The 12,407-nt window shown below is 37.6% G+C and overlaps 1 protein-coding gene and 1 pseudogene across 1 annotated transcript; one reads left to right on the plus strand and one right to left on the minus strand.

The window, feature by feature from the left end:
• Positions 1-6,957: 6,957 nt before the first annotated feature.
• LOC119981483 (COP1-interactive protein 1-like) lies at positions 6,958-10,326 on the minus strand. Its single transcript, XM_038824623.1, has 2 exons — positions 10,232-10,326; positions 6,958-9,304 (listed from the first exon to the last, which is right to left on the minus strand). The coding sequence occupies exons 1-2, from the start codon at positions 10,305-10,307 to the stop codon at positions 7,035-7,037; spliced, it is 2,346 nt and encodes a 781-aa protein (XP_038680551.1). The 5' UTR covers positions 10,308-10,326; the 3' UTR covers positions 6,958-7,034.
• LOC119981563 lies at positions 9,533-9,627 on the plus strand (annotated as a pseudogene).
• Positions 10,327-12,407: the final 2,081 nt, after the last annotated feature.

Raw genomic sequence — 12,407 nt, forward strand, 5'->3', positions numbered from 1 at the left:
ATCTACTTGACATATTATTGTCTAAGCAAATTCTCCAAACAATTTCATCCAAAAAAAACCTAGGTGTTGGCCAAACACCACAAGCATGAAGAAATTGCAATCAAACATAGAAACACAATATTTATACCCAAATCAACTCATATATATGTAAATCAAGTCATAAACAAAGTCATCAAACCCAAGGCTTCAACCTAGCCTTGGCACAAGAGATTTAGTTACACATAATGAGAGAAAAACACAAAAGGAGAGATGAGAAAATCATGAATAAACCCAATTAGTTGAGTAGATCCAAGTTGAGCTGAAGAATCTCTCCTCCTAGCTCCAAGAGTCGCCTTCCCCCTCTGGTTTCGCTCTCCAGAAACTCAGTTCTAGGTCTAAAAGTCCCGCAGTTCGGACAAATCGCGACTTAAAACACCCCAGAAAACTGCTTTTTACGCCTAGGCGCGTTGTTTCCACGCCTAGGCGCACCACGCCTAGGCACACGCCTAGGCGCACGCCTAGGCGCAATCCTAGGCGTGCACAACTTCAAATTCAAGTCCAACTCTCTGGACTGGGCGTGCAGGAGTGATCCTGGGCGTGCACAATTTTTGCGCCTAGGCGCGTTACCCCTAGGCACATGATTCGAATGACCATAACTTCTCCATATGACCTCCGATTTGCATGATTTTAGATTCTACGGAAAGCTTGAGATGTCTAGTTTCCAATGCCTTTTGTTGCGCTAAATTCCAATAACGTGACAGAAAGTTATAACTATTTGAACACACGAAGGTCGGTGGACATTTTCTTCAATTCAGCCCTTTTTCCGTCGCTTTTCATCCAAACCGCAATCAACCTATCAAAATACAAATCAACACATAAATACACTCATTATTTATCAAAAGAAAGCTTAAGAGGGGGATATTTCTACCAAAAACAATAGGTATTATCATACCTATCAAACACCCCACACTTAAACCTTACTTGTCCTCAAGTAAAACTAAACAAAGTACATCTACCAACTAACATCCTAACTCACTAACGCAGGAATCGCGATTGCATTTAGCATATGCAACAAGCCGTTAAACCCCTAGGTGTCCCTAGTGGAGGAGTTTTGTCTCCTGAGGGCTTACAAGAACGACACCCACAAACGTTTCAAGATAACTCAAATCAAACATATGGGAGGGAAATCACTAATCGAAACAATATACATCAATGCCATGCAATGAAAAAGATGTGGAGACCCCACACTTCATCCAAACATATACTCAGTGAAGATTATTCGTCTACTCAATCACTTCGTTTACATTAAGTGCGTGCAAAGAAGAAATGTATAATTATTTGGCTTCCAAGAGTTCATAGGCGCCAAACATAGTCACATTCCAAGAATTCCAAGAACAGTCAAGTAGTAATACCAAGGCACTTTTATTTATATACATACTTCTCTTCTTCTTCTTATTATTTTTATTTATTTATTTATTATTATTATTTTTTTTTTTACTAGGCCCGTCCAATGCTCACTCCTTTAAGCTTTCTAGTCAACCCATGTAACGAGTTCTCAACCAATGACTCCCAACCTGTTGGTTTAGGGCATTATGTGATAAAGCACGCCTCGGATCAATCACTCGAGTTGAAAAGGCTTCGAAGTTAAGCTAGCCTAATATGTTCATCATGATTGTCTTACCTTTTTACGCGAAACTCGAGTTGGTTAGACAAGAGCCCCGGTTACTCGGCAAGATCACAAGAGCGGAACATGCTTTTAATCATCATCAAATTTATTTTTTTTTTCATTTTTTTTTTAACATGCATGTAATTAACTAGTGCCAAGAATATAACTAACACGGTGTTCTAGATCATCTTAGAGAAAGTCCACATCCAACATCTATTCACCCAAGTCATACCCCACAAGCACACATTCTCGTGCAGGTGAATTACAGTGATTGTGCAATAGAGTAGACGTCAAGCATATAGAAGGATATGATGGGTTCCACAAACCAAGATTAGCTGCATTTCAATATAGCACTCAATTCAACAGAAAATTCCCATAAATATGCAAGATTCAAGCACTAAATTTTTTTTTTTAAAATTTTCAATTTCTTTGTTTTTTTTTTTTTTTATAAATTCAGCTACTACAAAAATCATGTGAAATTTTGCACAAGATAATCCATATGCAGTCCACCACCCCACACTTTAAAGAATGCATTGTCCTCAATGCAAAACATAACAATGTAATAATGCACTAAAAAGAGGACAAGTTGAAACAATACAACCTGGGGGTTGGAGTCATGCATCGAGTGGATTGGGGTGCTGGTCTGGCCACAATTCTTCAATGTCTATATGCACCCTCCTCTTGTCTTCAGCTAGACGAGATCCACCACTTTGCAGTGGCTCAATAAATAGGGCACAAACATCCTTCTTTGATGTGCCCATCAAAAAGATTCTATCTCTAAATTCCTTTGGCCCTCTTGGTTGAAATTGTAGTTTTCCATGCCAATGGAAGAGATATTTTGAGTAGAGGGGAAGCTTCTTCAATGATCTTGCAATGTAGCTCTCCATGCTTTGTTGAAGCTTCCATTTTTTCTTTGTTGGCAAAATTTCCTCCAGGATTTGCATTATGGAAGCACTGAGATTTACATTAGGCTCCTCAACTCCAATAAAATCAATGAATTGTGCTTCAAATGGTGATAGCACCTGATTGTGGAGTGTGTTATCCTCATGCCTCTCTACAAAGTTATCACATTCTTCCTCCACCTTATCATCATACTTGTTCTCCAAATCTTCAGCTTTCAAATTTTTTTCAAAATCGACAAGAGCTTTCTCTTCTATATCTTGCTCAACCCATGTAGGTCCACTAATTTCTTGTTCGATTGAAACTATCTCACATTCTGCAGCTGATGGAGAATTTTTTGATTCTTCTAAATCCATGCCCTCCTTCATTGGTGGATCCATCTCCGAAAGTGAAGTGAGAAGCATTATCTCATACTCCTCTTCATCCACATAATTATACTCAACTTTTCCTCTAAGCTCCAACTCTTTGCCACTGCTTAATGTAACTGCTTGAGTTGTCTCACATAGACATTCCCCCTCACTTGTTTTCATCATAGGTTGGTAAAGTTGATTCTTGCTTGATACCATCCTATGCGTTGCCTCTTCTAAAGTTTGGGTACTAGCATTTAAGGAATCGAGTATGTCATCCAAAGATGACTCATGTCTTTGCTCAAGCGGTGATGGTGAAGCCCATTGACACATCTCCTCTCTACAAGCTTGAGTGTTTGCTTTCAACTTTTGGGTACTCGTAACCAATGCATTTAGTACGTCTTGTAGAGATGAGTCTTGTGCTTGCTCAAGCAATGGTGGTGGTGCTGCTTGTGTAGGAACAAATTGATGCTGGTAGTTGTTCCATAGGAATTGAGGTCGTTCACACCTTCCAGAGTTATAAGTGTTGGAGAAGGAGTTGCATGGTGGATATGGGGCATGGTTTGGAGGAGTTGTCCTTGCATTATATCCTTGCAAATATAAGCTCGACCCATAAAAACCTGCTCCCTGATAAGCACATGGTGGAGGATATTCCATCTCGAAGCATATGCCAACAAAAGCAAAATTAGTTAACAAATATTATGTACAAGTATTATGTACAAACAAAGGAAAAGAAAAAAAAAATTATGGACAAATAATAAAAATGGATCAAACGTAAGCTACCGTCCCCGGCAACGGCGCCATAAACTTGTTGGGTCTAAATTAACCTTACTAGCAAGTGTACTAGTCGGCGACTAAAGCACAATGATAAGCAAGGGTCGAATCCACAGGGACGGTGTTATTTCTAATCCAAATGTATATTTGTATGTATGTATGGACAATGCGATCAAAAGTAAAGTTCAACTCAAGATTGTTTGGTTGGGTAATTAAACTAAGACAAGCAAATAGCAAGTGTTTTTGGTATTTTCTTAGAATAGAGATGCAACTAATGCAAATGAGATGAATGAGATGAACACCAAGGCTTTGGAATCCCCCTTGGGAAATGACTTGCAATGACACAAATTCACACACATATTTGCTAATTCGGGCATAACGAATCCGTACCTAAGTCGGTTTTAGCGCACTTAAGCCAAATCTCCCTAAAATCGATTACTAGCCATCTTATTGGTCTAGGTCGGATATTCCTAAATACATTCTAGCCATCCTATTGGTCTAAACATGCATAGGAATTCATGAAGTTCTATGGAGATTAGGATTCATACAAATTGTCACCTAATTAAAGGGAGACACATTCATAATCAAGTGTTTCAAGAAGCATAATCTACTTGACATATTATTGTCTAAGCAAATTCTCCAAACAATTTCATCCAAAAAAAACCTAGGTGTTGGCCAAACACCACAAGCATGAAGAAATTGCAATCAAACATAGAAACACAATATTTATACCCAAATCAACTCATATATATGTAAATCAAGTCATAAACAAAGTCATCAAACCCAAGGCTTCAACCTAGCCTTGGCACAAGAGATTTAGTTACACATAATGAGAGAAAAACACAAAAGGAGAGATGAGAAAATCATGAATAAACCCAATTAGTTGAGTAGATCCAAGTTGAGCTGAAGAATCTCTCCTCCTAGCTCCAAGAGTCGCCTTCCCCCTCTGGTTTCGCTCTCCAGAAACTCAGTTCTAGGTCTAAAAGTCCCGCAGCTCGGACAAATCGCGACTTAAAATACCCCAGAAAATTGCTTTTTACGCCTAGGCGCGTTGTTTCCACGCCTAGGCGCACCACGCCTAGGCGCAATCCTAGGCGTACACAACTTCAAATTCAAGTCCAACTCTCTGGACTGGGCGTGCAGGAGTGATCCTGGGCGTGCACAATTTGTGCGCCTAGGCGCCACGCCTAGGCGCGTTACCCCTAGGCACATGATTCGAATGACCATAACTTCTCCATATGACCTCCGATTTGCATGATTTTAGATTCTACGGAAAGCTTGAGATGTCTAGTTTCCAATGCCTTTTGTTGCGCTCAATTCCAATAACGTGACAGAAAGTTATAACTATTTGAACACACGAAGGTCGGTGGACATTTTCTTCAATTCAACCCTTTTTCCGTCGCTTTTCATCCAAACCGCAATCAACCTATCAAAATACAAATCAACACATAAATACACTCATTATTTATCAAAAGAAAGCTTAAGAGGGGGATATTTCTACCAAAAACAATAGGTATTATCATACCTATCAGTATGTAACACACAAGTTGTAGAGCATAGTAAAACTTAGGATCGCTCATATTTTACTTCTCAAAATATGAGGAAATACTACCAAGCTCCCCACTCGCCATATCTCTTTTCCTCTTAGATCTTAAATATGATTTTTAATATTCAATAACAAGCTTAGCTCTACCACCAGCTTTCTTGCTCATTAATTCTTGTGTCACTTTAGGAGTAAGCCCTGAATCAGAAGTCAATTCAATTGCTAATGCATAGGCCGTAGTAAGCTTTCTATGTGATCTAAGCATGTGAATGGTTGTCGAAGGTTATAACTCATGATTATGTTGCTCTACAAACTCATTCACTATATATATTTCGCTCTCTGTTTATCTAAAAACACTTTCAACCTTGCTTTGCAATCAGTTTTCGTAGACAAACGATGACGGATCATGTTATCATCATCTTGTTTTTCCTTCTTTTTACCCTCCTTGCAACACACAAACAATTGACTAACAATGACATGTTTTTCGATTCTTGTTGTTGTACTCTTTTCTAACACCAAAACCAATCTTCTTTGAGTAATCTTTCCAAAACTGATATGCACCATCTAATGTGTCAAACTCCATACCAATTCTAGGTATCCCATCTTCCTCCTCACCTCTCAATAGAGGACTATTATCAGAAGTCGCAATTGAACTATCCATGTTCAAAAAAAGTACTTGAAAAAATTGGTTAAATATTGGAAAGGACATTTATCATAGTAAAATTCATGAAAGACAATTCATGTACTGCCACCAATTAAATTCATCATCACAGTCAAATTCATCATCACAAGTGGTCACGCATCTAGTAGTTATCAGAATGAAAAACCAAGTTTCTCATTGGAACACCATGTCACTCTCAATAAGTTGCACCAATGACATGAAACATTAAAAGTTTCATGATGTTATCAAAGCTTAGATTAAAAGATCCATCCACCACCCAAGAAATTCCCAGTAAAAGAAAACATATACAGTGCATGTAGTCAAATCCTACAATTCATGTATGGTTTGTAAAGCAACATGTTCCTTGTGACACTATCAATTACAACTGACACCAAGATAGAAGTCCATAATCCCTATGCTTCAATCATGAATTTGACACAACCAGAAAGTCAGCTCGATAAAATCAGTATAACATACAAAAAATAATCACACCGACCAAACCCATTCAAAACCTAGAGTCGAATAATGAATCCAAACAGAAAAACCAATCACATATCCAGCCTATTTCACCCAATAAAGAAGTCCCAAACCAAACGATTTTAAGCCTAGAAACAATGAGGGTTAAGTGCAATGACTTATAAAAAAAACTTCAACAAAAACGAAAGCCAAAAAAGCATTTGATTTTCTACCCTCATTTTCAGAGACGAAGGCGATCGTTGCATAGATAGAGGCGCACGGGAATCGTAGAAACGAAACAACCCCGTCGCACGTACGATAGAATAGGATTTCGCACGATAGAATGATAGGGTTTCTTTTTAATATTTTAAGGCTTAAAAAAAAGAAATGCGGGCACCTTCAGATCTTGCTTTCCAAGATCTGTTCACCACTGAACAGGCGCCCCCCAATCCAAACGTAACGTTCAAATATGCCAACGATGTCTTGCACACAAATTACATCAGATCATAACATGTTATCAAGGCCAAAACTCAAAGAATGACAACTATGCAATTAATACTAGTTATTTCCAATACTTCACCAAGTAATCTTTGACCAACATGTCCTTGTAGTTTGCTAGAAGAAAAAAAAATGAATGAATGAATGAACTGAAATGAACCAGAATTCTTACATGCAACAACATTAATGGGGAAAAGAAAGGACAATTTTTCATGTTGCTCTCCTACACCTAACATTCATCTTTGAAATCACTTCCTTCAGATAATCACAGCGATTGCGATGATAATCAATCAATATACATAGCTGCCTAATGGCCTCCCTCTTCTCCTCTCCAATACCCAACAATTTCTCATCCTGCTCTTTTATTTTACTCTCCAACTCTCTAACTTTCCTCTCAAGTTGGCTACTTTCTTTAACCAGCTTCTCCCCTCCTTCTTTGCCCAATTTTGCTTCCAGGTTCCAAACCTTCTCTCTTAACATGAGTTCCTGCTCTTCCTTGCCATCCAGCTGTGAAGTCAAACCATCCATATTATGTTTCAATCTTTTCATCTCATTGTTAGTACCTGCCACCCAGTTCTTTGCAGACTGAATTTCATTTGAAATTCTGGAGATGCGCTCCAGGATGCTCCCATTGTCATGATGAAACCTTCTAAACACCAAGTCCAATGTAGTCAATGCATTGTTTCCTGGCTTCAATATGTCCCACATCTTATACAGCTCAGGTTCATAAGCCGCAATTTTTTCTTCAAGCAGTTTGTTTTCTTGCTCAAGCCTCTCTTTTGCCTTCCTGTAATTCAGTTTGTTTTCGGTGTGTATTTGTTCTGCAACAACGATTCTTTGATATAACAGACGGATATGATCTTCCATTTTCTTGCGGAACTCTTCTGCCAATTCCTCCATTTTTCTTTCAGCGAATTGTAACCGTGACTTCGACTCCACCAACAAGCGTTTCACTTGTTTATAATCCTCAGTTAACTTCTTTATAGTGTCCTCCCGCTCCTTCAGTATGTTCTGTTGGTCAGCAATCTTGCTTGTTAACTTGGTGTTTTCATTTTCCATCAAGGTCTGACTCTGTGAAAAATCTTGTATTAGTCTCTCATTTTGCATCTCTAACTCACTCTTCAACGCCTGCAAGGAACCCATCTCTTGTTTCAGATTGTTAACCTGAGCTGTTAGAGTCATAATCTGAGTAGAAGCTTCATTCTCTTTACACTCACTTTGCTTCTGAAGAGAGAAGAATTCTTTGCCTCTGTCCGTCAACATTTCTTCCAGTTCAAAAATTCTATCATGCAGCTTCTCCTTTTCCTTCCTCAACTGGTCAATTTCATGAACTTTACTTCTTAACTGCTGTTCCAACTCATTTTTCAGATTGTGCGGACTGTCCACATCCAATTCTAGGTCCTGACCCACCTTGGGAATACCGTCTTTCTCTTCTAGAATTTTCTCTTCAGCTACAGTGTTTCTTGCGGGGTCTTCTTCCAAAGTCTCTACCTGAATCAGGTTTTCAAATATATCTTTGGTCTTTCTCTCCAGTTGTGCAGATAATTCATTTTTCTGCCGGTGAAGAGAATGCAATTCCTGCTGCAAAGCAGAGACCTTATGCGCTAAGCCATTGTCTTGGACAACCTCAGTTCTTTTAGATCCTATATGTTCTTCCAACTCACATTTCTGAGCACGTAAAGAATCCAACTCTAGTTTCAGGTTGCTCACTTCTGCAACTAAAGCCTCATTTTCGTATGTTAAATTATTTTCATTGTCCTCTGTTTTCTTCAGCATAGCAGATATCTCACTCTTCTCCTTCTTTATCAATTCAAGTTCCAAAATCTTGGCAGTCAGTTCCGCATTTTTCTCTCCAAGCTGTTTTGCTTCAGCAGTCTTGCTTTCCACTTGAGCTTCAAGATTTTTCTTCTCACAGTGCAGTGATTTCAACTCGCTTTTTAAGCCAGGTGGTGACTGGCCCTCTAACTCCTTTCCAAATGCTGAAAGTTCCTTTTCCCGTTCTTCTGCTTCATTTCCCAAATGTTGGTTTATAGTCTCTAGTTCTTTTATTTTTCTCAAGGCTGCAGTATATTCAGACTTTAGAGCTTCAACATCTTCAGATGTAGAGGCCACTTTATGATTCAGCTCTGCCATAGCGAAATTTGCAGTTTCAAAATCTTTCTTAACTTTGTTTGCGGCCTTCTTACGCTCATTTTCCAAGTTGCTATTGATAATGTCAATGTCTTCAGAGGAATAATAATCGGAGTCTGAGCTGGAAGTAGATGAAGTCGAAATTTCCTTTCCTTTTCTCCCACGAGCCTTTTTCACTGAAGTGACTCTGAAATGATCGTACAGACCATAAAGCAACTGATATTGTTCATGAAAGTCCTCAACAAGGCCTATAAGTTCTGATTTTTTTGAGTCTTTAGAAGCGCCACCTTTTTTGGGTCGATCTTTACTCTTTATAAGCTTCAAGATCTTTGACACTTTCTTCTCCATTTCTACATATAAAAGTAGGAATCTCACTAGGATATCTTAACACTGAATGAATCGCATTTATTAAACATTATATAATCTTCAACAATCATACTAGAAACCTGATGAATTTGTGCACAATAAAGGTAACAACCACCAAAAGTAGACAAATGGAAAGATGATATAAAATTGAATTAGGTCAGTAGCCGTTTGATGTTTTTAGACACAAGCTATAATCTGCCACAAATATCGTGGTTGTAAGGACAACCTGTTTAATTGATACAAAGAAGATTAGCATGATCCTTGTCCAAGTATGGCATGCAGAAATCGATAAATGATCCAAATCTTTTTCTCACAAAAGGGCAATCAGTTAACATGCGTAACATGCTTCTTGAGAAGCCATCATAACAGCAGCAAATTTTTACATAAGGATGACAATACCTTTTTTCTTGAAGAAGTTATATCATGGTCCCGAACTTTAGGGGAGTTGTGAGAAAAAAGGAAAAAAATTGAAGAAATTCAACAAATAATGTACAAAGAGACTAGATGAAACTGGTGGGAAAACTGTTGAAAAAATCGCCAGCTAACAGCCAAAAGTAGCATGAGAAAAATAATATATTATGAAACAGTTTTGTTTTTCACTCATACGTAAGTAACTTCACTATACAACTGTTTCCTGATACACAAACAACTGCAGAAATAGAAATTCTATAGCAAGAGAGAAAACTAAATTCAAAGATATCTATAGTTTGCATCTCCTCAATTCTAGTTTTCATCTTATTATTTTTTGCACTATAGTATACAAAGAGAATCAGATGTTGATATCATTTCTCATTTGAATACTAAGTTTCTTTGCTTGCCTTTCTATCATAACCACTATGCAATTAAGAAATTGAACTCTTTTTTTTTTTTTGATATTTAGAAATTGAACTTGTTAGAAAAGAGAAATGCACCTGTGCTATCTTTAATCTGGGCTTCCACATCGGCATGACTTGCAATTGAGCCTATGATCTCTGGCTGCTTAATCATCTTTAATTCCAAGATTACAGGTAACTCTCACTAATTAGCACTCATCAAGAAGAAGCACTGTTCACCCAAAGCATTTAAAACTAGTGATCTGACTGTTAGAATAAAAGAAGAACAAAAAATTATGCTTAAAACATTCAGATAGTTGAAGTGAATAGTCCATCTCCGAAATGCTAACTGCTAGTCAATCACAATCTAGAACGGGAATCAGATGTAGACCATGCATGCTCAAAACTATAAAAGTTTAACACTATGAGAATTGGGAAAGAAACATGACCATAGATTACAAGGAAACACAAACCGATAGCATGTTTCATATGCGAATTGCAGAAAGGAGATAAAATTACAATTTTTTCATGTCTACCAACTTGCTCATATTATAAAAAATAAACTAAAATTATTATCAAAATAGATGTTCTCAAAATGTTGCTAAAAATCTCTGCTGAATGACAAAATATCACCAAAAATCCCTCAAAATCCAAGAACAAAAAGATGGAAGTTTACATCATCATTCCTTTGGATAGATGAGATGCAACAGGATTTACTCATGTCAAACATTTGTATTGTCTTCAAAGGACCATATAACATAAATTCATATTAAGACATTGTAACATAAAACTCAAATGAAAAAAAGGCATTGACAGATAAAGGCATCTCATTTGATCAGCATGTGTAAAGAATATTCACACCAGAAATCATATTCCTCTCTATTTATCAAAATTTGGGGGATTTGCGTCTTTTTTTCTCTAATTATATTGGAAAGCATGAGATGATAAGTACTTATACTTATATCTGTCAAGGATAGGCCAATCAAAAGAAATCCGTCATCACAAGTCTATGCATAAAATTCAAGTATTAATGATGTCAAATAACATTCTTTGAATACCAACATTGAGTTCTCTAAAGTCTAAACTTCTCCTATTGAAAAATATCAGAGTCACCCATCCAAAACAGTTTCCCTATCAATTTTGACCAGGCATGTTAAGTTGCTTATTGTTGCTTAAACCCCTTGATGCGGTTGAGATCTAACATGATCTCCCGCATCGGTTGTTTCAAAGATGTGTGTGTAGTATATAAGTCTGGTTAACCAAACATCTTTTTGCCCTTAGGAGCGGTGTTTGGTTAGCTAGGGTTATTGCTGTGTGTGTGTGTTTGTTCAAAAAAACTAAAACTCTTCGAGTCTGGTCCGGTGTGCGTGAGTCTGTTATTGTTGCTTAAACCCCTTGATGCGGTTGAGATCTAACATGATCTCCCACATCGGTTGTTTCAAAGATGTGTGTGTAGTATATAAGTCTGGTTAACCAAACATCTTTTTGCCCTTAGGGGCGGTGTTTGGTTAGCTAGGGTTATTGCTGTGTGTGTGTTTGTTCAAAAAAACTAAAACTCTTCGAGTCTGGTCCGGTGTGCGTGAGTCTGTTATTGTTGCTTAAACCCCTTGATGCGGTTGAGATCTAACATGATCTCCCACATCGGTTGTTTCAAAGATGTGTGTGTAGTATATAAGTCTGGTTAACCAAACATCTTTTTGCCCTTAGGGGCGGTGTTTGGTTAGTTAGGGTTATTGCTCTGTGTGTGTTTGTTCAAAAAAAAAATGTTAAGTTGCTTATGATTCAAAGCTCTTCATATCATTAGAAATGGATAGGCCATGACTATGACAACATGGTCCACCATAAAAAAAATGGTGGTCCCTTTAAAAAAATTGGATATCTCTTCTCATGGGTGGCAATGCCCATGATGCTTAGAGATGTCAACTTCATAGACAAAAACAGGGCCAGTAGTTTCATGAGAATTTGAAGAAAAATACAAACCGCCTCTCTCTTTAGTCTTTCCTTTCCTTTTTGTCCACTAACCTATGTCTGTGGCAGAATGCCACTATATAGCATTCTAGAGATTAAAATAGAATTACTGATTAGATTCAACGAAGGATAAAGAATAATAACCCAAATCAGAAATCCAGTTTTCCCTATAAGATTCAAAATTCCTTCAAGAGAAAGAAGCACAGAAATGCAAACCATAGATCACAATTCAGAATATAAACTACAGATCCAAACAATTCAATGCAGTATCAGAACATGAACTTGAGGTTCACCTACAATTTTTTTT

Source organism: Tripterygium wilfordii, chromosome 16 (assembly GCF_013401445.1).
Source record: "Tripterygium wilfordii isolate XIE 37 chromosome 16, ASM1340144v1, whole genome shotgun sequence".
Classification (NCBI taxonomy): Eukaryota; Viridiplantae; Streptophyta; class Magnoliopsida; order Celastrales; family Celastraceae; genus Tripterygium; species Tripterygium wilfordii.

Coding starts and splice junctions, on each gene's coding strand:
- LOC119981483 (XM_038824623.1), bottom strand. CDS start 10,307: ATGATTAAGCAGCCAGAGATCATAGGCTCAATTGCAAGTCATGCCGAT. Junction 9,305..10,231: donor CCAGATTAAAGATAGCACAG/GTGCATTTCTCT, acceptor TTTTATATGTAG/AAATGGAGAAGAAAGTGTCA.